General features: G+C 40.3%; 1 protein-coding gene across 4 annotated transcripts in view; it reads left to right on the top strand.

Annotated features, from left to right (window-relative positions):
* RNF17 (ring finger protein 17) overlaps nt 1-26,735 on the top strand; it is a 90,837-nt gene that overhangs the window by 25,849 nt on the left and 38,253 nt on the right. For 3 of the 4 annotated variants that reach the window (XM_061628617.1, XM_061628620.1, XM_061628621.1), the window contains 14 exons: nt 1,074-1,154; nt 2,631-2,786; nt 3,441-3,630; nt 4,667-4,838; nt 7,166-7,356; nt 10,535-10,673; nt 18,022-18,181; nt 19,189-19,304; nt 19,417-19,537; nt 20,379-20,499; nt 21,079-21,303; nt 24,351-24,501; nt 25,259-25,377; nt 26,156-26,246. In XM_061628617.1, the coding sequence (XP_061484601.1) occupies nt 1,074-1,154; nt 2,631-2,786; nt 3,441-3,630; nt 4,667-4,838; nt 7,166-7,356; nt 10,535-10,673; nt 18,022-18,181; nt 19,189-19,304; nt 19,417-19,537; nt 20,379-20,499; nt 21,079-21,303; nt 24,351-24,501; nt 25,259-25,377; nt 26,156-26,246 (2,033 nt within the window). The remainder of the gene's footprint in view (nt 1-1,073; nt 1,155-2,630; nt 2,787-3,440; nt 3,631-4,666; nt 4,839-7,165; nt 7,357-10,534; nt 10,674-18,021; nt 18,182-19,188; nt 19,305-19,416; nt 19,538-20,378; nt 20,500-21,078; nt 21,304-24,350; nt 24,502-25,258; nt 25,378-26,155; nt 26,247-26,735) is intronic. The other variant, XM_061628619.1, reaches the window with a different exon arrangement.

The following is a 26,735-nucleotide window of genomic DNA, read 5'->3' as shown; positions in this document are numbered from 1 at the left end:
AAAATTCCTGAGGGACATTGAATATAAGGGTCCCATCAGTAGATGAGCTGACAACTTGGTTATGTTGGTAAACACATCTCATGAGGAGATATATATTGCTGCATATATCCCTATCTCTGAGCATTTAGAGACCTCCAGGGGTTCCAGTGCTTATCCAGGGTTTTGTTTCCTTGGAATGAAGGCCAGTGGAGACTGGTGGTGTCTTTGGGATATATGGTTTTATTTACACATACATATACAATGTGAGTATAAGATGGAAGGCATTCACAGAATTAACGCTGCAACAGATCTTGCTTACCCATTAGGCTTCCAGGGAGGCACCCCAAAGCCATGGCCTTGCATTCAGCGCAGAGAGCAGGGCAAACCTCTCTGCCTCTTTCCAGCTCCCAGTTTGACATCAGACTAACTACACACAAAAAAAACTACCTGTCAACTCCAGCCAGGTGTGTGTGGGGGTGGGGGGGTTAGTCACCTAAAAGAGCATGCTATTGGTTCCTATGACAACACATTTGCTCTCTATCAAGTCTTCAGACGTGCAAGTCAGGTCCATCAACTTAACAAAAAACCTGGCTTGACCACTTCAACAGTTTTCTCTATTACAAACAGCTCTGCAGATAACAAAATCACAAGACTGGAAGGAAACCCAAAGACATCATCCAGACCAACCAACCCCCCAATCCTATAACAATACTAAGTCTCCAGTCTGTGGTATCTAAAATTCAGATGGCTGCATGGAATATTCTACAAATACAACAGTCCTGTGATTAAGTGATCTAGTAACTTTTAAATTGGGCCAGCAAGTCTGTGTGAGGATTGTGTTTGATATGCAAGACTCTTAAGGAGCAGAATAAACTTTTCTGGCCATTCTCGAACAGCTGTGTTGCCTGTTCAGTGATCCTCGCTCCCAGGTAGTCTCAACTCCTGATGTCTCTTCTCTTTAGAAAACTATCTATTGTTTTATATATTGGTTCTGCATATTTTGGTGGCAGTTACTGGTGTTTCAGCCAATTATCTTGCTATCTTGGGAATGATTTCATTTAAACGTGGAATTGATTAAATATAATTTTTTAAAGTATGTTCTGCAGAATATCCTGAAGATACGCATCGAAAAACTTTTCTCCAGAAACAGCTAGTGCCATTTGGACCAAAATCAGGTGTGTTATTCAGATGTCATGAAGAGTTCCTTGGGTTTTAAGTTCTGAACAGGCTTCATACTGTAAGAAACGTAAGGAGCTAAAATCCTAAAACTGGGATATTACTGGCCTGGCTCTTGTCTGCCTTTTCCAAATGGCTCTTCTTGAACCTCAGATTCTGAGGCTTTAAGCCTGGGTGGGAACCTCTTTTAGCCATTGTGGGGCAACCTGGGGGCTGTGTGCAGGCTAGGCTGGGCTGGGGCCGAAAGTGAAAGCCTAAGGCAAAAGAGTGGGTAGAGCAATTGATGGGACTCTTGCCTTTCAACAGGAGACTACATTCCAGCTATGCAAAACTCAAAAAGATATCTTCACATACATACCCCTCTCCTTTCTCCATCTAAGCAAACACATAGGTCTCATTAGTTTCAAGGACACATTCTAGCAAGGCGAAAGCATTTGAGAAGGGTGCACAGCAGGGCTGATGAGGTCTGAGAGGCCTGGGGAAGAGGTGTGGCTTGGGCCAGATAGAAACACAAAGTCCAAATGCCAAATAGAAAGCCCTGGAAGGCTGCATGCAGTCCCTGGGCCTGAGGTTCCCCATCCCTGCTCTAAACAATGGATGGTTTTAGTGCTCTTTGTTTTTGTGTGTAGTGAGTAGGTGCTCGATACATCTGTGGATTTGCTTACATTGGTCCCTTTTCCCTCGTAGGGAGCTACTTTAAAAAACTAGAGCTTAATGGAATGAAAAGAGAAGCCATGGCCCTAGTAAGAACTGTCTGCTTAAAGTAAATGAACCTGTTTGGGAGGAGTGTGTGACCCAAGTGCACAATCTCAAATTAATAGAGTCTGACCATAGTATCTACACACTAAGATACGGGGTGGGTCAGGGTATCTCCCTCTCAGGAGAGGAAACTTTGAATTGTACCGCTGGTTTTCTACTCTGTTGTTGAACTCTGTTTTATTGTAATATGATCTTTTTTTAATATGTATTTTGTATCTTCCTTTTATATCTGTTTAATTGTGGTAGCCTATGGCTTTGAACAATAAAGACTTCATTCATTTATTCATTCATTAATAGATCCAGTTTTTTAAAGCAGGATTTGTTATATCTGAAATAGCCTCCCATATTAACTGTAATAATGGGAGTGTTTTATTTTCAATGCTGTAACTAGTCATTTATGTTTCAGTGACATAATAGTACAGATGTATATACTTTGAGAGGAGTGAACTGGCAGATACTCAGAATTTTAGTAGAACTTAACTGATGTAACTTTTTTAATGAATTCCCCCCTCCTTCATTCACTTGTGTGTTCAAATCATTCCTCGGAAAGGAGGACCAAATCACTTCTACATGTGTGTGTCTTACTTTCTGTGACAATTCAAACATGCTAATAGCTTGTGTCGTCGAAGAGGTTTTTATTTTTCAGTAGTGTGTATAAAGCTTGCTTATGATCAATTCTCACTGTTTATTTTTATTAACCATCCTGTACTACACAGACTCTACAGAATTAGTTTTTGTCAGCTGTGTGCTAAATCCTTGCCACTTCTATGTTCGGAAAGTTTCACAAAAGAAAGCAGCAGTTCATTTGGAAAAAACTCTGAGGCAATTCTGTAATAATAAAAGGGCTTCTCCTAATGACATTTTGGAGCTAGGTAACAACACTTCTCATTTTTTTAAATAACACTATTTATTTAATTTGATAGTTTAGTTTTATTCCAATGGGGGAAATATATTGTGCTTTTTTGCCAAGTAAGCTTTTAATGCTCTAGAGCAGAGGTCCCTAACCATTTTGGGATCAGAGCACATTTGGAAATCTGGGCATCTGTTGTGCCACAACTACTAAATGGCTGCACTGGTAGCATGGCTAGTTACAAAGGATAAATAATTTGCCCAAGAAACTGTGGACACGGCACAGGTTGAATTTGAGGAATAAATATAAAACCTCATATATTCTACCACAAGTACAACAAATACCAGTTACACAGAAAAATGAGAATGCTTAGAGAAATACCCCATTCCCCCACAGTGGGAATCTCAGGGTACAGCCCATCTCCTTGATTTATCCCTATGCCAGGTATGGGGAACCTTTGACCCTGCAGGTGTTGCTTGTCCACAACACCCATTATTCCTGGCCATTGGCCAAGCTTGCTGTCGCTGATGGAAGCTGTAAGTCAGCAACATCTGGAGGGAGGGACAGAGGTCCCCACACCAGCCCTGTGCCAGTCTAGGAGGCCCATTCGCAATAAATGACCAGTGCTTTCATGAGAATACTTTGTAATGAGTAACATGTTAAAACTTTATTTCAGGTACAAGAATCTTTGTTAAAAGCAAAGAACATGGAATATGGTGTCGTGGAAAAATCATTGAACTAATTCCGGTGCAGAATACAAATGAGGGGAGACCATGTGGTCCAACAAAATACAAAATGTGTGATATAGCAATGATAAAAGTATTCCTTATAGACTTCGGGCATCCTAAAGCTTTAATTATTTCAGGGTATGAAATATGGTTTACCTTTTATTTGTCTTATGTGGTGGCTTTGCCATATTGTTTTCTAATGACAGATATACAAGATGTATGCATTTCTGCTGATGAAAAGAGTGCGGGTTTCAAGCCTCATTACTATTTCTTTTGTTCGTTGCTTTATGCAGAAGAATCTCAAGGCAGCTTATTGTAAAAACAATCTTCCTAAGGCAGGATAGGAAGGCATAATTTATTGGGTTTAAATGCCATTAAATACTGCGGTGGTTCACATTGTGTTCAGGCAAATCATACACAAAGCAGGGTATAAAAGATCACAAGCGAACTATATCACACTGCTTGTATTGGGGTAATGTGAACTTTGCATGTAGGTCCTGATGATGTCATCCTTGCACATTATTTTAATGGTAGATAATGTGATCTGATATGCAGGACTGTATTGGTTTGTAAATGAGAGAAAATTGCAAATTCCTCTCCCCCAATGTATAAGGATGATCTCCTTGCCTTCCCATAGTTCTGATCATTTTGCAGCTACATTGAGAGCTAGCTGATGTTTCCAACAAGTCTTCAAAGGCAATCTTGCATACAACTTCGTGTAGTAGCCTTAACCTGAAGATTATCAAGTCCTGTGTGAAACTGTATATGGAGCTTCTCCAGCGTCTCAACAGAGGTTCTTATCATCTGATCCATTTAATTGAAGAGCCATTGTCAGAGTAGACAATAGTTGGAGCTGGTATAAGGAATCTCATAAAACTACTTTGATTAGCTCTTCAATGGTGGTAGAAAAAATACTTATCCTTCTATGCTTTTAATAGCTGTTTTATTTCCTGTCTTCACTTTTATAGCCCTCAATTTTTTATTTTCAATGTCTTGTGTTAATACTTTATTACTGTGTTGTTTTTTAAATAAATGTTGGCGGTAAAGTACCTCTTAAATAGTTAAACAAGAACAATTTTTACACTTCAAAAATCTGACTCTTGATGTTGAAAGGTATTATTCCAAGCTTAGGTTTAGAAATAATGTTTGGCATCTTCTCCTTCCACCACCAAAGAGTACCTAATGCAGTTGTCGTGAATCCAGAACATGTCACCCTGGAATATATAGTGACTGAAGACTTATGCTTGGTCGTGAGGAAACCTGATATACTTATAGAGGCACAGCTTAGTGGCATAAATCATTTAGCATTACAGTGCTCCCTGAAGGACATTGTTCCCAAGCATTCAGTAAGTAAGAACTATATTGGCTGGACTTCTGCATTTTTAGAGAAGTTACATGTCTCTTTAATTTTTTTAAATTAAAACTGTTCATACTTGCTCTGGCTTTTCCTGATTGATGGGTCCCTTTCCTGCATACTGTTGTCATCCGTATAATCTACAGATAATTTCCTGCTAATGCCTTTAATTTTTCAGAACTTTCTACAACAGTGGTCCTTAACCTGGTGTGCACGCACCCCCAGGGGTGCGAGACACTTTTTCTAGGGGTGTGAGGTATTGTTCAAGGGATTTTAAAAATTCATTTATCTTAGCTAAGTTAGGTTTTTTATTTATTTATTTATTTAACTTGTATCCCACCCTTCCTCCCAGCAGGTGAAAACACACATTAAAATTAAATTAAATTAAATTAAAAAATGAACTAAATTTTTTCAGGGAATGTGAGAGCATAGAAGGTTCCACCTGTGATATACCCAGGCCATTTCTATTTCCCGCCCTGGGCTCCTACTGGGAGGAAGGGTGGGATGTTAATTTCATAATATTAATAATAGTAATAATAATTAGTGATTATACACAAAATAACAGGAGTAAGCAGTGCTAGTTCAATTGTGAATCAAAATCAACTGTGGTCTGGTACCATGTCTGTATTAACAAGTAGTGGTTTCTAATGCAGTGAACCAGCATTAGAAACTGGAAAGCGCCATAGCTGTCTGTTAGGGCACCTGGCTTGCAGGCTTAAGGCGCCAGGTTCTATTAAGGGCAATTCTAGGTAGGACTAGGGAATACTCTCGGCCCAAATCTTCAAGAGCCACTACTACTATTACTACTGTTATTTGTTTATTAAATTAAATTAAATTATTATGTCCTGCAAGGAACCCAGGGTGACAAATAAGTGATAAAACAATAAAAATATATTTAAAACAAAAGATCATCTTTAAAATATTTAAAATTGCACACAGTAATAAGAGCTATATGGACCCACTGGTCTAACTTAAAGGCATATTCCTGTGTTCTGCTTTAAAGTGAGTTTGCAAACCATGGTTTATGCCATGGGTTGTCACTGTGATGCCCTCTAGATTTTAAACTACAACACCCATCATCTTTGTCCATTGGCCATGCTGATTGGGGCTGATGTATGTTGGAGTCCAACAACATTTGGAGGGCACTACTGTGGCTAAACCTCTAGTTCATGTTACCTAGTTCTTTGCATGATGTCTGAATAAAAAGTTATGGGCATTGCTGTTCCTCCAAGGACACAGGAGTGCATTTCAGAAGCTGAATATTGAGAGGATAGAAAATGAAAATAATCAAACAGCTCTAAAATACGCCTTGCCTATTGTGTGTTTGGAAACTCAAGTAATGGCTTGAGTTTCTGATTACTAGTTTGATGTCTGAACTGAGCCTTTTTTAACTTAATGGAATATTCTTCTAGGAACGTGGGCCATCTATAAGCTCATTTTGGATGACCTATATCATAACAAGACATCTTGTTTTAGTATATCCTTACTTTCCTTGTGTGGCACCTTTTCCTCTCTTTTAGAGTTCAGGAAAACTATTATGTGAATAAACCTTGATAGTATTTTTTAGGCGGCTGCCAGTTACACCTCTTAATTTTCTCTGTAGCTTTGATGAATTTTGACCTCTAATATCAAGGAATTTGGTACCTCGAGATCATGTAACCCCAGGCTTCAACAGGCAAGCATGCCCAAGAGATAGGCTTTAGAGGATGGACTATTCATAGAAGCGCCTTTGTCTGTTGCTCTGATGGCCCCTTTCCCCATCTGTATTGCTAGCTTGCTAGTCACTTGTGCATATGAAATGGCTGTGAACCTGTTGGAAACAGGGTTGCTACCTGTACAGTCATACTCCCTCATTTCTTTGAGGACTTAACAACGTGCAATGTTAATTGTGTGGTATGTAGCCACATCAAGGGATTTCAAATACCTTAATCTCGGGTGTGTGAATGCTGACTTCCACTGGGACCACTACACATTGGAAGGGAAGGTTTAACCCTTCCCAGCCTGTGATCCCCATTGAAATAGCTCTCACGCGCTGCAATTGGAGAATAAAATTCCCACTGGTGTCAGTTGTTGTTTCTATCTCCAGTTGCAGCTTGAGGGTGGAGGTGATTGCGATTGGGATTGCAGTTGGGGAAGGAAGAGCCAAACCTCCCCTTCCTGTGTAGTGGGAAGTTGGTGGGCTCTGTTCCTAAGATTAAGCCACAAACCATAAAGTTTATATGTGGTTAAGTCCTCCTAAGTTCACCATGCCTAAACTCTGCTAGTCTCTGAAGGTAGTTAGGATTCTGAACTGAACTTTTTCCTCCCCACACATAACAGACTGAAGGTTGGGACAGAGCAGCAAGGACAGAATTTTTGAGAATGGTAAACAACAAAGCTGTTCTAATGAAAGTCTTCAGAGAAGAGGATGGGGTGCTCATTGTAGATCTAATGAAACCTCCAGCAAACAAAATAAGTAGTGACATGCCTGTGTCCCTCAGAGATGCTTTAGTTTTTATGGACTTGGCAAGGTATGTGTAATATCAAGCCTTTCAGTGTTATGACTAAAAATAAGACTTCTTGTAAATGCACCTACTTAAAACAAATTCCTGTTAAATATTGGAACATACCTCAAGCAAGTAAGATTAAGTGGTGGGGTAGGTTATGTTTGCTATTAAAGGCTAGATTAAGATAATAATGCACTTCCCCCTCTATATTCGTAGCATGACTAGCTCCTACTGCTTCATGGCTAAAATTCCAGATCATTCTCCCCAATTGGGCTTCAGTAACTTTCTATTTCATATTGAAAATATTGAACTTCATATGATGAATCAAAATGGGGAGTTGCGTGTTTATCTTCCTAAAAATATTCCAAGTTGAAAATGCACTGCAAGCTCTCCCCAGCGCTGTGTGGAGAACAAAACAGGCAAGAGTTAGCCACGAGTTGGCTATACCCACCTGGCTGTTAAAAACCACTAACCTAACATTTTGAAGAATTTTCACTAGCCCTGCTTCTCTTATTTCCCATTCTCCAGAGTGGATAAAAATCTATGAGTCACTTTTTATTTTTTGAAAAATAAGATTTATTGAAACAAAAAATAGATTTTAATTTGTTTAGTGATATGGACTGCCTTCAAGTCAACTCTGACTTATGGTGACCCTATGAATAGGGTTTTCATGGTAAGGGGTATTCAGAGAGGGTTTACCATTGCCTTCCTCTGAGGCTGTGAGGCAGTGACTGGCCCAAGGTCACCCAGTGAGCTTCATGGCTGTGTGGGAATTCAAACCCTGGTCTCCCAGGTTGTAGTCCAACACACTAACCACTACGCAACACTGTCTGTCTTAATTTTTTTAGTAACAAGTTGTAAATACTAGTTTCTCTTAAATTATGTTCATATTAAATCTGGATATAGGCACATTAGCCCTACAGTTTATCTCCCTAAACCAGCCTTTCCCAACTAGTGGGCCATCAGATGTTGTTGGACCACAACTCCCATCAGCCTCAGCCAGCATTGCCAATGGTCAGGAAAGATGGGGATTGTGGTCCAACAACATCTGGTGGCCCACTAGTTGGGAAAGGCTGCCCTAAACTGATCAGTGCATCTACCAGATATTGAATTAAAGAGGGCTTCTCTGTGTAAATGGAGAACCGTTTGGGTCCTTCCTTGAATCCGAATATTACTCCAGCTATCAAGCATTGGCATTTTTATCTCATGAAAGTAAACTGCTCTAGTATGCCTAGTAACTTTCAGGCCTTGTTCCTACTTACTGGCTATGGGCATTTCATTTCTGTTTTTGTTTTTTGTGAGGTTGCCTATGACTGGACCAAGGCAGAGTGAAATAGAAAGGAGCAACACTAGAATGAAAAGACAAAACTATCCCCTGTGCAAATTCCTATATTCTTATACTTAGGTGGCAATCTTACTCTCATTTGCCTGGAAATAAGCCAATGGGACTTATTTCTTAAGAGATATGCATAAGATTATGCCATTAACTTCACCAACTTGACATGGATGTTGGTCCATTATAAGGTATCCAGCGTTGCAAAGCCTGTCTATAATAATACAGTGTAAATCGATGGGGAGCTGTTGGCCAAATGGATTCACCTTTAAATTCCTTACACAGCCTGTCCTTGGACCTGCCCATGGCAATAATGAGTGTTTTACTTCGTTTTTACAAAAAAAAAAAAAAGCCTAATTGTGCGTGTGGACTTCTGGGCAGATGGTAACAGGGGAAGGAAGGGTTAACCTTCCTGTCTCTGTGTTCTGCTCCCCAATCATCCCCGGGGAGGAAAAGTTAAATTTGTGCAAATGGAGCTGTTTTTCTTAAGGTGAATTGCTTAAGGTAGCAGACAGAGAAGGGAATTATGGAGGAAAATGGGTGGGCCGCTCCCAGCTCTAGTCTGACCCATCCCTGAATTGTGGCCCCTGGGAATACAGTGCTTGACAAAGTTTCTTCTCCACTCATGTAAATGTTACATGGTTTAGAGATCAAATGTATACCAATTGTTTAGGACAGAGGTTCCCAAACTGGGCAGCGGGCCATTGGTGGTCCGAGTTTGATTCAGGTGGCATGCAGTGTCTGTAAAAATACAATTAAAAATCATAACAGCATCTAGCACAGTGCAATTATAATTGCTAAAACAAGCAGAAAAATGATTAAGTAGGCTGCCAAGACCCTCTGCAATTTTCAAGTAGTCCACTGGGCAGGGGAGGGGTTTTTTGGGAACAACAAAATCAGTCTGCCTTTTTTTCTTGGCGATCTAACTCACATTTAAAATCAGAGTGATTTAAATCTGTCCACCCTTCCATCCTCCATTGTGTCATTTGGGTGAGGACTGATTTTGCATTCCCACTTTCCCATCTGTTTCTTAAACATAATGTAACTTTCAGCCCCTGAGAAGGAAGCACCCCTATCCCAGAAGCTGTGGTTAGAGTGGGAGGGAAGAATCTTGTCTGTCTGCAAACCCTGGGGATGTGTGTGGATGACATTAGAAATACATTGCCCCTGCCTACAATCCTTCAGCTCTCATTGGGAAGGAGCTAATACATTGCTAATGTCACATCCCTCCACCATGAGGTTATGTTGTTGGCAGGTAGGTCCTCAAGTGCAGGAATTCGATTTTGCCCATAAAAATTAACTGGAACTATTTGTTTACATGGGAGAAAGTAAAAGCATGCACATAGAGACACCAGTGGGATGGGGTAAAATTTGCCCCCGAGGAACCAAAACTTAAGTGAGTGTCAGACAAAATATTAAGTTGGAGATCACTATTGGTACCTGTGTTTTCTCCCCATGAGCTTGTGCTGTTGTGGTAAAGGTACAGGGTAAAGGCTATACTCCCCTCTCACTCCTTGTACGATAAAATTCAGGTGCTTTTGTTACTGTTATAAAGTAAAAATGTTTGGGGTACCCCAACATGGATCTGTGGTGTAATGTATTGTTTAGCCTCAATAAGTATGCTTTGTGCCCTAAATGCAGGTCATTGAATTTGTCCCTTTAGAATTCAGTGGGAGCTAGTGAGAATTAAACCAGTTGCCATCTGCTGGCCCTGCCCTGGGTTATGTTTCTTGGTTATGCTTTAGTGTATTGGAATGTTGGGGCAACGTTCAGAACATTTTCTGTTAGTCCTAGCTAAAAATTTCATTTGAAGGCTACTTCCTCTTACAGTTTACTTGAGCAATTTCTTCTGGAATCTTGCTTTGCTAGGTTCCGCATTGAACTTTCTGATCAACCTGAAAATATTGAACCCTTGCAGTACTGGTCACCTGCAATACCACAAGAAAAAACAGAAGTCACCATTGTTGTTAGCTATATTAATAGTCCTGGTGACTTCTACATTCAGCTGGTAAGCGTCATTCAGTGTATATATATATATATTTTGGAACATATAAAGATAATTTGACTGCTGGAAGTTAGTATATTTTTTAAATGATTGCAGATGTATTACAACAGATTTTTCTAGTGCTTGTTTTACATATGGGCAGATAGAATGTTCCATTAATGGTCTTTCAATGGTGGCCTATACAGTTCAAGGCTGAATCCATAAGCTTTCTGTGGCTTCATTCAATCAGCACACTAAATTATGTTTAAGCTAAATGTGAAGAAGCATAACCTCCTTCTGTGCTCATGCATGTGCTTCCCCTACAACCAGGAGCAGGCATTCAAAAGCTTTCACTTCTTTTGGCGTGTTGTTCACCTAGTTTAAATAAATCAGATTCAGAAACCACTGAATCTTTGAAGCTGGCTTGTTTGAAAATAATCATACTTCATCCTACCAACAGTTTGTTGGATGACTAAGAAACCGTGGAGTTAAACAGAGAAATGAAAGCTTCTGAACTCGTGGTCGCACAATGGGAGGAGGGGACTTAGAAGTGTATAAACCTAGGAGAAGGCTAGACTTGTTCATGTCTTAGCCATGTTTTAGTCTGGCTTCTGAGCATTGACTAGGACTAATACCAAATGCTCCTGTTGTATTTTATGTTTTACATGATCATACCTAAATATTATTTGCTTTACGCTCTCCACAGGTGTTGTGGAAATAAGGAATGTAACTGAATAGCATAGTTTGATTTCTATATTCTACTCCCTTTGAACAATTTGAGGCAGATAATATGCTTATCCCAAACCTCCCAATTACTTGGATTAAATTCCACTTTGCCCTTTCCGCACCATTTAGAAATGCCTTTAGAAATCCTTTTGATCCGGGCTGTAGTGAAATTCCATGGCAGGAATGGAGAACCTGTGATCCTCCAGACATTGCAGGACTCCCAACTCCCATCTGCGCCATCCAGCATTGCCAGTAGTTAGGGATGATATGATGGCAGCTCTAGTCCAATTCTCCACCTCTGCTCTAAGAGAGGGAATTAAAGAGGTAAAGGGTATTTAAATATCTACATCCGTTCAGTTTCTCCAGTGGGCTTTTTCTTGAGACAGGAAAAGGACTCTCACCTTAGTCCCTCCAATGGAGTGTCGGTTCGTTTTCCTGCCTGGCTTGAGCAGTACTGTGTTTCGCCTTGCTGGCTGGCTTATATCCTTACTTACAATCGCAAATCTTTCCCTACTGTTTTTGATTTGTTGTTTCTGAATTCCTTTCTGAGTGGTTGTGTATGAATGTTGTTTACAGTTTTTTCCGAATGAATTGTGTGTGTATCTGAGTGACAAGCGTCTGTTATATCCATTGTTCAATTTATTATATTTTTAATTGCCGTAAGCTTTTAATATCCTGAATTAATTACCTAGATAATTAGCTCAGGCGTTCAAATTAATTCCATTTTATCTAATGAATTCTGTGTGTTAATTCAACTGTGACAAAGAAGACTTTTCTGAAGGGGGGGGGAACCTAGCAGCAAAACGCCTAAAGAGCACACGAAAGGTTCATGAGACGACTCTAAAAAATACAATCAATACAGAAAATGGCAGGTGTGTTTGGTGCGGTAGTGCCTTCAGCGTGCCCAGAGAAAAAGATGTTGGTTAGAAACAAGCCATAACAGCTCACGTGGAAGTGGCTGCCATTTGAGATATTACCAGAAAACAGCATCACAGCCAGTGAGTGGCCCATTAACTCTTGCAGTAGCCCAGAGAGTGGCTAGTTACATGCATAGAAGCATTACAAACCCTGCAAGCAATGTGGCAGCAATCAGGGAGGGATAGTGCTGCCAAAACTAAGGAGAAAAACAGTTTACCAACAACATTATTAGAGTGCAGAAGAGCAGCGTATGTGGGAGAGCAAAGCCAGCAGTGGGTGGCAACAAATGATGAAGATGAAAGGGCTCCAGATCCTTTGGTCCTTTTCTGCTCAAATTCAGAGGAGGAAGAATTAACTGGGTTCAACACTCAGCAGTCTCAACTTCCGCAGGCCTGTTTAGATACTGTGCCATTGCGTAATGCTGCCACCTGTGGCCAGAACCAGCAATAACGGCATACAGATTCAGCAAAGACAAACAGCAGCAACAGCATAAAGACAGTTAATTTGGTCTTTGTTGCCAACTCTGGTGTCAATCAAGAAATTCAGCATCTTTCCATTTAAGTCCTGCTACTTTAAATCATATTAGAAGAGCCACGATGGATGACATTTCTGCAGAACTAGCTCCATTTTTCCAGTAGCACCTTGCAGCAAGTTATACAATCACACCCTGCATCAGTGAATAATCAATTACCTTCCAATACATTGCAGCACAGTGCTCAACTGAGTCAGCTAAACAATACTGTTAATAAGCAACGGGCAACAGAACACATGACAGTGGTTCACCAGACCCACGTGATATGTCCAGAGGTAGAGCACAGAGGCTGATGGTACAAAGGTTTGGCAAACAAACCACTGAGACTCAACAGAAAGTGTATGATGATGAGTCAGTTGTCTCTTTGGAGAAGGATATAGATGGTTCACAGGTGGAAGAGGAGCCCACCTCGAGGTTTTTCCATAAAGGATGAGCAAAGTCAACTTCTGGTGTCTGGAATTGTAAATTAAATATTTGGTCTGAGTAACCCTGCTATGTCCCCTCAATAGTCTTAGGTAGTCCCATGGAGGGTGCGACATCCACCACATCCATGGGGGAATGATTGGGCAACAATTAATGGCCACTACAAGGGCGCTGATTTGCTGGAGACCAGGAAGACATGCTGTATGAAGGAGGCGTGACCTGGATGCCCCGGTCAGTTGAAGTACAGTAATTCAATTCAGCAAACAGGCATGCAGCTGAGCTGTCAAAAGAGAAGATGATGTGCAGCACCCACCTCAAACATAAGTACTAGGGTCTGCTTCAGGTGTGTTATCATCATCAAATGATCAGTTTGTGGGCTTCCACCGCAGTGCATGGGCAGTAGCCAAAGACACTTCATTAAAAACAAAACTGTGGCCTCCACAAAGAAAATGCAAGGGCTATATTTGCTAATTGCCTACATTCAGATCAGCTGAACAGGACACTCAGTCCATGCGGTTATCTGATCTGTGTCTGTCTTTGCAGTAGATAAGAGAAGTCTAGCTGGAAGATGTTGAGTCTCGTTTGCTGAGATAAAACTGCTCAAGTGTATTCAACAGCACCATATAGTGGCACATTGTGTGCACTGCGGTTTTCTAATTCATGGGCACAGTTTCACTTAAGATGAAGAGGATACAGGCATACCCTGCTTTAACGTTTGCAATGGGACCGGAGAGTATACTTTAAGCGAAAATAAACTTTTAAAGTGAAGCAATTGTCTTCACTTGTACTGAATGCAATCACCACTAGATGGCAGCGGCGTCATGCCAATAAAGTGTACGTTATTGTGAAGCGCACGAACGTTAAGCAGGGTATGGGGACGTATGGAGCATGTACATTATAGCGAGGCGACATTAAGTGAAGCGACATTAAGCGGGGCATGCCTGTACTAAGTTCCCAGACTTGCGTGCAATTCCAGAGTTCAGGGTGACATCACAGATTGCTAGACAGCCAGATGCTGCTATGAACACTGATTCCTTAGATCCTCAGGTAATTCCAAATATTGAGGAGGGGGAAGGAAGTAACTTTATGCTCCAGATGGAAAAGAATATCACACATTGTTAAAGGATGAACATTTTATTCATTTGTTCTGTTAACAGCACTGGATCATCCCGACAAGCCAACTGATCCAAAGCGGAGAGGTCCCAAAAGAACCTAATACTAATCACAAGGTGATTCTGGTCTAGCTCCTAAGTAAAAGAGTTAGATTGAATTGGAAGCACTTCTTCAGACTAAAAGACTAATGGTTTTGGCAAATAAATACTACTTTCCAGACCCAGCGTTTATGCATAAACTCTACTATGAATTAATTTGCCAGTGGTTCCTTTAGTGGCCATAGGTCGTCTACCAAAAGAGATAGCACAGTGATTGGGCACAACTGATAGAAGAATATCTTAGGTGCATGAAGGCAATCCTACTGCTCAGCAGCAGCCATCTGTTCTGTTTTAAGGGTCATGCTATTCCACAGCAACATCTTACTACTCACCATTCCACTGCATTGCCAGTTTCCAAGTACTATATATGGGGCCAGTTTGGGCACTTCTAATCAGGAGGTGAAGAATTTACTGGGTTCCAGCCTCCACATCCAGTAATTAGAAGCTGCAGTCAGCCTCTCAAAGGCAAAGAGCTGTCACTGTACTCACTCTACTGTAATATGAGTAGTAGTTTCCATAATGTCCCATACTGGGCAGTCTGCTTCTTTATTGTCTGAGCAGCTTTTGCTGGTTCAGTATAACATTAGATCAGGTGGGGTTAGATATGGTATGTTCTGAATGTAGAAAGAAGTGGTGAAATGATCTCTAATAAATCATAGCCATAACAGTCTTGGACATGATGCACCATGTGCAAAGTCCATCCCTTCTGCTTCTCAGGGGTGTTTGCTGCTTCTGATACAAGTCTCGAGGATAGGCTATTTCTGTTCTTCCTGTCTCAGAAACTGGTCAGGTTACAGTGGCATATGCTAATGCATTTTTTCTTCAAATTCTTTATTGCAAAGTCTACAGACCATTGTAAACAGACAAAATACAACAACTATAAACACATAAGAAAAGGAACAGTTAACAGTAAATGAATTACTTTGGACTCAACCGTTCCGATAAAATCAGGGCGTCAAGCTAGTCATGGTCTTCCTAATCATTATGGCCTGGTTTAAAAATTTGGCCACTGATATGGTAGTTTCTTCATCGGAGCCCTGAAGAAGAATTGTTAAAAGTACGCTGAGAGTACGACCCAGTGAATTTAAAAGGATAGGTGTTAAGAGGTCGTTTCTGGCTTCCTCATAAAATTTACATTTAAAAAGGACGTGTGAGACAGTCTCCACCTCATGTGTTTCGCAGGGGCAGTACCTAAGAATTCTCTGGGTCTTATCATACCTGCCCTCCAATAATTTTGAGGGTAGAGCTTCAAAGCGGGCCAATGAGTAGGCCCATCTGTATTTAGGGACAGATAGCCAATATAAGTAACGCATCCCATCTTCACTGGGAGGTACGTCCAAGCCTAAGGCCTGAGGGGAACATGGACCAGAAGCAGCTGTAGAAAGCTCTTGATTATCTATATCCATTAGGTGACGTTTCACCGTTGCCTTGGCTACATTAAGCTCCATGCTCAGCAGTTCTACTGGAGAAAGACCTACCGAGACTATTTTCTCTGAAACCACTTTTGGCCAGGATGCATTTGAAGAGTCTTTTAGGATCTGTTGCACATAGGACTCTTGTGTAAGCTTAGAATAGCACCGTAGCCAGTAATAAATGGTATAGAGCCAGGCTAGACAATTTAGGGAGTTTAAACTGACTTCCAGCATAAGAGTAGCCCCAGACACACATCTAGGTACACCGAGGATAGATCTCAAAAAGGCATGAAGAGGACCCCCTAAGTGCCCCTTAAAATATGGAATCCATATAGGGGCCCCATACATCAACACTGGGATAATTTTAACTCTAAAGATGTGTATTGCAGCCGGGACAAATTTCCCTCCTTTAACAAAGTAGAACCAGGTTAAAGCTCCCAAGTTTTTCCCAGCTTTTGCTTTGATGTAGTTGGCTTGGGAATTCCAGTTGCCCGTCTCTTGAAACCAGATCCCCAGATATTTAAAGGAATTTATCTGGTCAATTTTAACAGAGCCGAGATACCAGGGAACTCTGACCTTCCTCTTAGAGAATACAATGACTTTAGATTTTGTATGATTGATGGTCAGAAGGTTATCTTTGCAGTACTCCGCGAAACCTGAGAGTAGTCTTTTCCAAGCCCAACAGGGTTTGGGATATATGAGCTGCATCATCCTCATAAAGTAGAATATTGATTTTAGCAGAACCTAGTTTAGGAGGGTGAGATTGTATCCCTCGCGAAGCAGAAGGAAGGTCAGCCAAGTATAGGTTGAATAAGGTGGGTGCTAACACATCCTTGTCTGACTCCTTGGGAGGAGCATATTTCACGAGAGAGATGACCACGGTGATTACAGTGGACTTGAGGTATTGTGATATAATGCCGATATCAGAGACATTTTGTCTTGTGCAACAGACTGCTTTGATGGCTGTTATTAGTGCCATGATCCATGAGTCCCCAAGCGAGAGGAAAATAAAATTAAAAGGATAATGAAGATGATCATAACAACAACATATAAGGGAATGCCGCTCAGTAATTATGGGGTTGTCACATCAGTCATTCAGGTGTGTTGTACAAGATCAAGCTGCAAGGGTCAACATCTTTTCCAGTCCTAAAAGTTGCCAGTTCAGGGTTATTTGGACCCCAGAATGTTCATACATTGTTGAAGAGTTATAAAGACGATTGTTAGGTTTTTCTCCTCTTATTAGTTAGAGCAATTGGCCACTCACTGGCTGTGATGTTGTTTTCTGGTAATATCCCAAATGGTAGCCGCTTCCATGTGAGCTGCTATGGCTTATTTTTAACCAACATCTTTTTCTCTGGGCAAGCTGAAGGTGCTACCGCACCAACCACACCTGTCACTTTCTGTATTGATTTTATTTTTTAGAGTCGTCTCATGAACCTTTGGTGTGCTCTTTAGGCGTTTTGCTGCTAGGTTCCCCCCCCCCCTCAGAAAAGTCTTCTTTGTCACAGTTGAATCAATACACAGAATTCATTAGATAGAATGGAATTAATTTGAACACCTGAGCTAATTATATAGGTAATGAATTCAGGGTATCAAATGCTTAGGGCAATCAATTTAATGATATAACGAATTGACCAACAGACACTTAACAGTCACTCAGACATGCACACAGTTCATTTGGACAAAACTGTAAATGACACTCGAACACAAACCACTCAGAAAGGAATTCAGAAACAACAAATCAAAAACAGTTGGTAAAGATTTGTGGTTCTAAGTAAGGCTATAAGCCAGCCAGACTGAAGAGCAAGGCGAAACACAGTACTGCTCAAGCCAGGCAAGAAAACAAACTCATTCCATGGGATGGGCTAAGGTGAGAGTCCTTTGGAGTGTTAACTCTTTCCTGCCTCAAGCAACAGGACAGAAAGACAATATCCACTTGGGAGTATTCTGGTGCCCACTGGAGATTGTACGTTTCAGCCATAGCTGATTCTGAGACAAACAATGTAGGTTTTAGCAGAAGCTGCACTATAGTGGATCAGAAATAGAGCCAATTGCGATGAACCCAGGTCAGGGTGGAAATTGCCTCCTTACATTCCTATTGGTGTGTTAACTACAATTCATAGGAATTAATACTATTTCCGTTATAATAGATAGAACAAGGTCCAGAATTTGCAGCTTTTCTGAGCAAAGTTGAGGAAGTGTATAAAAATGACAATGGAGTTGGCTTGGAAATCCTCTGTCCAATTCTGAGTCAACCATGCATAGCAAAATTTGAAGACGATGGAGTTTGGTACAGAGCACAGGTTATTGGTAAGTAGCTATAGTATGTAGAACTTTAAAAAGTTTAAAAAAGAACTTTAAAAAGTTAAAGAACCTTGTTCCGATCTTCACATTTTTCAGGTCAGCTATGTAACATATATAAAACAAGAAATTGATTTTTTTTACGCTACTGTTTTTCTATTGGGAGTCCTCTTTACTGTGATTTCTTTTTTATTATGTCCAAGTAGTACAGCCTTGTGGCCTGTCTGTGGCACATCAAAACCACTTCACTCAAAGAACCTTAACAAAAATAATTTATTTTCTTCTACGTCACATAAAACTTCATTGTAAACAGACTACCAAATACTTAAATACCAGTAAACGTTTGTAGACTTTAATAACTACGGTGAGTTGGTTGACCTGTAATGAATGCCCGAACCATGATTTGGCTGATGTCAGGCTTATGTGCTCCCTCCTCCCATCACATATTCCAATTCCTCTGGCTTTCTAGATTGCGCAAAGTTAGCAGTTCCAGCCAAAATAGATGCAAGCTGTTGTTTACATTTGAGCTCCAAATGAGAATTAGAAACTCACTTCAGACTTTTTTTAAAAAAAATACTGGTTTGCAGGGAAAGTGCCAAAGCATTGTTTGTCATATCTGTCCAGGGCTGTGTGTGACTTTTTCTTTACATACTGCTGTTTTCTTAAAATACTGTATATGCAGTCTTGGATACTTTTTATTGAAAAGCAGGTTAATGAATGTGGCTTGTTGAATAATTAAAAGAAATATTTGAAATTGCCATGTATACAGTACCTGATGTGGGATGGTTCTTAAGGAAGTGGGGGTGGTTTCAGATGGGGGGGGACTAGAAGGCTAAGCCACAGTTTACTATATCTATCTAAAAGATATGAGATTATCCCACCGAAACGCAAGCACTACGTGTATCTCTATAGTAACATAAAAGCAATTATTTTTGGTGTTGATGTACACAAATGTTGCCTATAATTTTCTAATGTTCACTTCTCATTGATTCCTTATCCTATGATGTTTTCTGAAGGTTTGCCAGGCCATCAGGAAGTTGAGGTTAAATATGTTGACTTTGGTAATACTGCTAAAATAAATGTTAAAGAGATGCGTAAAATAAAAGATGAGTTTTTAGCTCTCCCAGCAAAGGTAAGTTAGAACTGCTTCTCACAACAGGTAAATCTAAATATACAGAGATTTCATTAAAGAAAGAGTGTTATATAAGCTCAATAAATAAATTAGGCTATATTTTATAACATAGGCCATCAGGTGCAAGCTCGCCCATATCATACCAAGTAACGGAGCAAATGAATGGAGTAGTAAATCAAAGGACAGATTTGAGGAATTAATTCAAGATAAATGTATGCTCTGCTTTGTTATCGGTAAGTATTTGCCTGCCATGCGTATGCATTAGATAGCTGAGAGCGAGAGAGTTGTTGGCTCAAAAATCAAATAATACATTCTCGTTCAGTGGACAGTGTCTTGAGATGTGGAATTCCTCCCATCCTCCCTTGGAGCCTTTCAGCGGAATTGTCCATTCCTCCTGGAATAAGTACCCCCAGTCTTGTTAGGGCTACTTGCTGCTCCTGTGATGAGCATAGGACAATTTTTTTTTTGTTTTCCTTTTGGTTAGCAGGGTGGTCAGGTATGTCCAACCAGAATGCAGGGGAAGCTCATTCCCATCCCTATCAACTATTTCCAACTATTTTCAAGTTGAGGGGAGGAGTAAGTGTTTGGAATTCAGCCTTGAAACATGCTGGATGGCTGAGCAACAATCTCTGTTTAATTCACATAACAGGACAGTTGTGATGACAAATGAGATTAAAATTCTTTGTTAAAAAATGACCCTTTAGAAATATTGGAGGATTTCAGAACCCTTTAAAAGAGCCAGTTTTGTTCTAATGCAAAGACTAAATAATCTGCCACATAAGGGGGTGCTTCATTCAGTTCGGTAATGGCCCCAAGCAGCCCTGTGGCCTTGTTGTTTTTATTTAAACACTACCTTGCTAGATAATTCTTTATGAGAGAGATTACAAAATTCAAACACAATTAAAAATATAATTGGTAAAAGCAATAAAACCATAATATAACAAAGTAAAACAAAAGAACTTGTAGCAAAAATTTCTTAGTCATGTTAGCACATCCCTCCCTCTTCCTTCAACACGCAACATCCAATTTTGTTTCCTGGGACATTTTGAATTTAAACCACTTATCTCTCCATAGAGAAATCACAAGACGATGTACTATCTGTCGAGCTCTATGAAAGTGTACATGTATCACCAAAGGTGTCTTGGAGTGTTAACAGCTTCTTGGTTAAAGAAGGCCTAGCATCTTACATAACATGGTTAGTATGCTGTTTTGTTAACTTCAGCGTGCTTGCTATCTTGTTTTTAATTTGTACGTATGAGCAGCCAGATATTTCTCTGTGTACATAGGCCTCATTTGCACGTTAGCACTAAACCAAACCATGGCTAAGTGTGAACAAACAAGTGTAGTTGTGCAGTTAGAAAATTAACAGCCACTTCGCTCCTTCCCCACTTCTGTGAGTTATGCCATGGTTTGTCTGCGTTAAGTGCAACTGTGCTTACGTTTGTCTCGCTCCATGAACATTAAGGCAAAAAAAGACCTTGATTACAGCTCCTGGTTTGTTTTGGAGCAAGACAAATCATGCCACAAGCCTGAGTTTGCATAAAACACTAAGCCGTACCATGACTTGACTCCCAGTTGCAGGGCCGAAGTGAACTGGCCATGATTTTCTAATTGTGTACCAGCACTCTTACGGGTTTACGGTTAGCCATAAACTAGGTCTTTGCCTCAAACTTGTTGGGAGGTATACTTTGTGGAGGGCATTTTTGCTTCTCCGTGTCTGATATTGTCAGTAGATAAAACAAAAAATTAATTGAAACCATTACTCTTTCTATAGCAACACAATAGTAAATCCGAAATCGCATAGTGAAGTCTGGGATCCTACTCCAGAAGAAGTCTTCAAAACAGAGAGAGAAGACTTAAAACCTGGAAATGATGACCTGATACAATTTGAAGATCTGGAATTAGACTGTAGCAAAGAATTGCAAGTGCGAATTGGTCATGTTGTGTCCCCAAGCAAGATCTTTGTGCATTTGATGTCATCAGAACAAATTCTGAAAAGGTGAGGGAGGAACATGACATGAGTGAACTCTTGCTGAAAACACTAAATCACTGAGTCAGACTTCCCTCATCCACAGTTGGTCAGGTTATCATGGTTGACTCATGGACTCTTGACCAGGGCTCTTAGTTCAGAACACGGAGAGAGGACTTGGGAAACTCCACCAACCTACGTTCAGAAGCAAAGAGCAGCATAAATGGCCTGATCTTTACCCTTTTGTAGGTTTTACAGGAAATATAGTTACAAAACTAATACGTAATGTAGGCATGGATTCCTAAAGATTATTTTTATTTATTTGATTTATATCCCGCCCTTCCAGCAAGAGCCCAGGGCAGCAAACCAAAGCATTGGAACACTTAAAAAATCATAAAAACAGACTTTAAAATACATTAAAACAAAACATCTTTAAAAAAATTTTTAAAAAAAGCTTTGAAGACATCTTTTTAAAAAGTTGATTTTATAATATCAAACAAATAACGTTTGATGTTACATTCTCACCCTTTCTCTTCATAGACCAAGCCCTGGTTCTGCTGTGGAACAGTGAGACAAAAGGGGCTCTCGGCACAATTGCTCCCATGCAAGTGCCCTCTTCAGTATTGCAGACCCTGCATGGCTCCCTGATATTCCAGAGAGCTGCAGGTGATGAAGCAGGAAGTGCAAATGGCACAAATTCTGAGGGGAACCTAACCAAATGTGGGTGAGGGCACATTATCATGCCTACCGCATGGCAGTGATGGTGGCAATGAGGACTTGGTTTGCATCTTTGTGTCCTCTAGTGGCCTCTCAGCAGAGCTTTTTCAAGTGATGAAGGGGCTTTTTGGGATCTGGCTAGAAGGAGGTGGTGGTAGAGCTGTCAGGCCTGCTGTGACAAAGCTAGGCACTTTATCAGATCAGCGTAGAATTATGTGTTTATTTTATTTAACAATTTATATACTGCTTAATTGTAAAAAATGTCTTAAGCTAGTTACATAAAATATAAACTATACATTAAAACTTTTGATTTAAAAATTGGATCCCACTGTTAGGATTAGTCCTGTGGAAGCATGCAGAACACCATCAGATCAATTTGTATTGGATCAGTTTAAATGGCTGCGCACTCAAGGATGCATTCAACTTGCTTGGACCACACGTATTTTTTTAAAACCCTGAATGTTTCCATGTGAGGTTTTAAGGAGTTTCTATTAAAAATCTGCACAGGGACAAGACAGACATGGTCCAATCCTCCATGCAGAACTGAGATGAACCAGACTTCAATGGGTCCGTCCATCTCTTATCTGGCCTAGGTGGTGGGAGAAATTAACATTCATGCTAAGTGATCTGTTTGGGCAAGGTGCTCAAGACATTGGTGGTAGTTAAACTACAGGCTTGGAGTAAACTGATTATCTAGAACCCTTTCCAACTGGCTTGTGGCCTTGATACCAAAACTGCTGTGGTTACCCTGATTGATAAAATTTGTTGGGGAAAAGATGGGGAAAGAGCAACCCTGTTGGCTCTTGAACTCTCACTTTTTATACCGTTGACCGCAGTATCCTCTTGGAGTACCTTGAGGGGATTTGGGTTGGAGCTCTAGCTTTGCAGTAGATTCCACTGTACCTGCAGGGTGTGGTTTCTGACAGTAACGATAGATTTCTGCTCATTGCTAATGGGCACCAGTAACTGGTCTCATTCAACCAGTTCCCAAAAAATCGCAGTTACCTTATGGACCTGATTTAATGTACTTACGGTGATATATAAAGCTCTGAATGACTTGATTCCCAAATATTTGAAAAAGCACCTTGCCTGTTCATTAAGATCAACTGAGGAGTCTCTTGCTTGTGTTCCCACTGATGATTGAAGTCCATGGGGTGGGGGGAGTGTGAGAGGGCCTTCTTGGTGTCCCCATGCTTGTGGAATAATCATCCTTCTGAGGTGCATCAAGGGTGAAGTTAAATATCAACTGGTATTAGTTGTTTTATTTGTTCACCTGCTGCCATGTATACTTTTACTGATGTTTTATCTGTCACTCTTTAGAAATATTGCTAATTATTGTATTAATGTTTTATTTGTTCCTGCACTGGAAGTATTTGATGAAGGGCAGTCCCAATAGCTTGGTGGGGCTATTGCTTAATGCCGAGGTCAGGGGTAATAAGACCATGCTCATTCACGATTTAATTGTGGATGAGGGTGCTGACCTGGCTTGCATCACTAAGACCTGGGTGGTGGAGACAGGCAGGCCAGGTCTTACCCAGCTGTTCCCTACTGGGTCCTCAGTGCAGCATCAATTCAGGCTAGAGGGTCAGGGAGGTGGGATTGCCAAGGCGTATTGGAGTAATTTCTCCGTCGTTGGAAATCCTCTCTGCCAGAGTGGGACTTGAGGGCGTGCATCTGATGTTGAGCCTTAGAGACAGACTAGGGATGCTGTTGGTGTACTGCACACCCAGCTGCCGAACAGCCTCCCTGACCAAGCTGGCCGAGGTAGTCTCAAGCATGGTGTTGATTTGGGTGACTTAAACATTCATGTTGAGGCTACTGCTGGAGCAGTTCAGGATTTTATGGTGTCCATGGCAACTATGGGACTGAAGTTGCCATCGGTCTGACACACAGAGCAAGACATACCCTTGATTTTAACATGATTTTTTCAACCAATGCAGTATTTGTTGATGCTTTTGTTCTTGTTTTTAAATGATGTTTTTAATTTTATTTATCCATTTATTTATTATTGCATTTATATTCCACCTTTCCTCCATGGAGCTCAAGGTGGTGTACATGTTTCTCCCCATCGCCATTTTATTCTCACAACAACCCTGTGCGGTAGGTTTGGCTGAGAGAGAGTGACTCGTCTAAGGTCAACTAGTGAGCTGCATGGCCGAGTGGGGATTTGAACCCTGGTCTCCCAGGTCCCAGTCCAACATTCTATCCACTTTGTATGTTGTAAGCTGCCTTGATGTACCTGTATGAAAAGTGCAGCTTATAAATAAGTTCTGTACAGATTTTTACCCTCTAGAAAAGCAGCTTGTTTTCAGAACAGTACTGGCATGTTGATTTAATGGTCTGTTTGACTATGATGTTAGTTTACAGGAAAAGATGGCAGTCACTTACTTTGAATCAGAGAGTGAAGCAGTTCAGTGGAAAATTGATATGAATTGCGCTGCTTATGTTTGTGATCTGAATCAGTGGCAAAGAGGCCAGATCCGCAGGATTGTTTCAGAAAACATAGTGGAGGTAAACATCTTTAGAAAATCATGCTCTGTCTTTGTTCAGTGTGGCTGTCAAACATTCATTTAGTGATTTTTTTAAAAAAATTGAATTGTATTCTGTTAAAAGCATTCTCGGAGTACAAATACTTGTGTAGTTAAAATAGTGCTGTCCATGCAAAGGGGTACCGGCAGGGTTAAGCAAACCCCAAAATATGGAGAATTACCAAAAAACCACCACAAAACCACCAACCATAAGGGGTTGAAACTCCAAAACAGTTCAATTAAGTTGCCATAGGACTACTGTTTCTCTCAAGACTTGCTCGTTGTTCTCTCCTCTTTTGCAGTAAAATGTCTTGGACAAAGAAGTGAAATAGACATCTTACTGGCCAAAATGTATACCTTCTCATAATTTGGGTTTTGTACCAGAAAGTATAAATATTTACACTTATAAATTATCTGTAAGGAGGTGTAAGGTGAAAGATGAGCCTTAAAAAATAGAAAGGAAGAACATTTAAAAGCCATGAGATAAATATCAGTTTTAAAAGATTTTTTAAAATCATGCAATACAATCATTATCCTAGATAAAGCCTGAATTATTAATCAGACTAAATTATGCATTACCTCTTTTGAAAATGGACAAGAGATCGTTGCAATATCCTGGTGAGATTGTATTTTGCAGCTTGTATAAGAGAAAAAACCTAGCAAAACCAGCAAGAGTTTTGTGGGTCCATTCCAAATCTAATTAAGGCTGCTGAAATTCTATATTTTTCTTGTCTTTGCAGGTGTTCCTCTTTGATTTTGGCATAACTAAAACTATGGATACTGTCTCTCTAAGAGAACTTGAGCAGAATCTGAAGGCAGTCAAGCCTCTTGCAGTAGAGTGTTCGCTAACAGACATAAGGTAATGTGCCTATGCTTGCTCCCATCCTGCAAGCATTGCAGTTGAGGAGGGATTTGAACTTTGGTCTCCTTGTTTCAGGCCTAACATGTCTGCAACATCGTACATTCTCAAGCCATGTAGAAACGCTAGAAAGAAGCATTTACAGTTCTCCTTAGTTAGCATCTATATTCAACACTAAGACTTCTGACTTTTGTTTTCTTAAACTTGTTTTTTTAAACAAGGAATGAAGCTCACTGATTGAAACATAAAATGCTAAAACCAGACCTTTAGTGTTGTAGCACCTACGCTTTGGAATTCACTCCACTTAAACATTAAACAGGCTCCATTTCTGTTGTCTTTTCTGTGCCTATTGAAGACTTTCCTCTTTTAACAAAGTTTTTAAGTAGAGACCTTATCCCAGTCTGCATCTGAGTTGGAATTGTTTTTAGATTATTTTTTAAAAAAAATGTTTTTTAAAGTTGGTAATGTTTATGTGTGCTGCCCTGGGCTTCTTCTGGAAAGAAGAGTGGGATATAAATTTAATAAGTAAATAGATAGATAAAATTGATGCTATTATGAACGTTCTGTCTGCTTGCAGGTCTGAGTCCTCTCAGAGGTTGGTATGGATGATGTCTAGGGTACCCTCCAAGCCTGTAATTCTGTGTCTATAGACTAGAAGGAAGCATTTATAGTAAAGAAATCTGCTGAATTGATCAAACTAGTTCTTTTGTAGTAGGGGAGAGAGGACATTACTTGAGCTGAAATTTCATTTCATTCCTCCCAAAACATCTCATTTTAGACCAGCTGGTGGAACTGAGCAGTGGACAGCAACTGCCTGTGATGTCCTAGCACGTTACTTAACTGGAGCTGAGGTTAACCTAGTAATACAGGTTTGTAGTAGTAAATGCCTAGTACAGATTTTCTTTCAATAGAGAGTGGTAACATCTTTGTACAACTAAACCATTCACATTATTTTAAATTGTATGAAGCTGGCTAAGATGGTGGAGCAGGTCCAGCTGTTGCTCCCACTCCCCCAATTCTATTTAGATTGGATTGAGACCTGGAGCAGGCCTTGGCCTCACACAAACATTAACACTCCACCTGTTCAGTAAGGAAATAATAATGTAGGAATGGTTCTCCTTTATTAGAGCTGGAATCATTGGTTATCGTATTGGTTGGAATAATCCAATATACTTACTATCTTCTCCCTATAGTGAAAAGAGAGCACAGTGTCGCTGCTGATAAAATCCATTTGGTTAAGTAGTAATGATGAATCAGGCAGTTGGCTTAGGATGGACAGATATTTCAGCAAACCATGTCTGTTTCTTCTAAAGGGTTTTTTTATTGAATCTTCCATAGCTTGTCTAGGTAAAATGTAA

Source organism: Rhineura floridana, chromosome 5 (assembly GCF_030035675.1).
Source record: "Rhineura floridana isolate rRhiFlo1 chromosome 5, rRhiFlo1.hap2, whole genome shotgun sequence".
Taxonomy (NCBI): Eukaryota; Metazoa; Chordata; class Lepidosauria; order Squamata; family Rhineuridae; genus Rhineura; species Rhineura floridana.
This window is presented reverse-complemented; position numbering and strand designations above follow the sequence as displayed.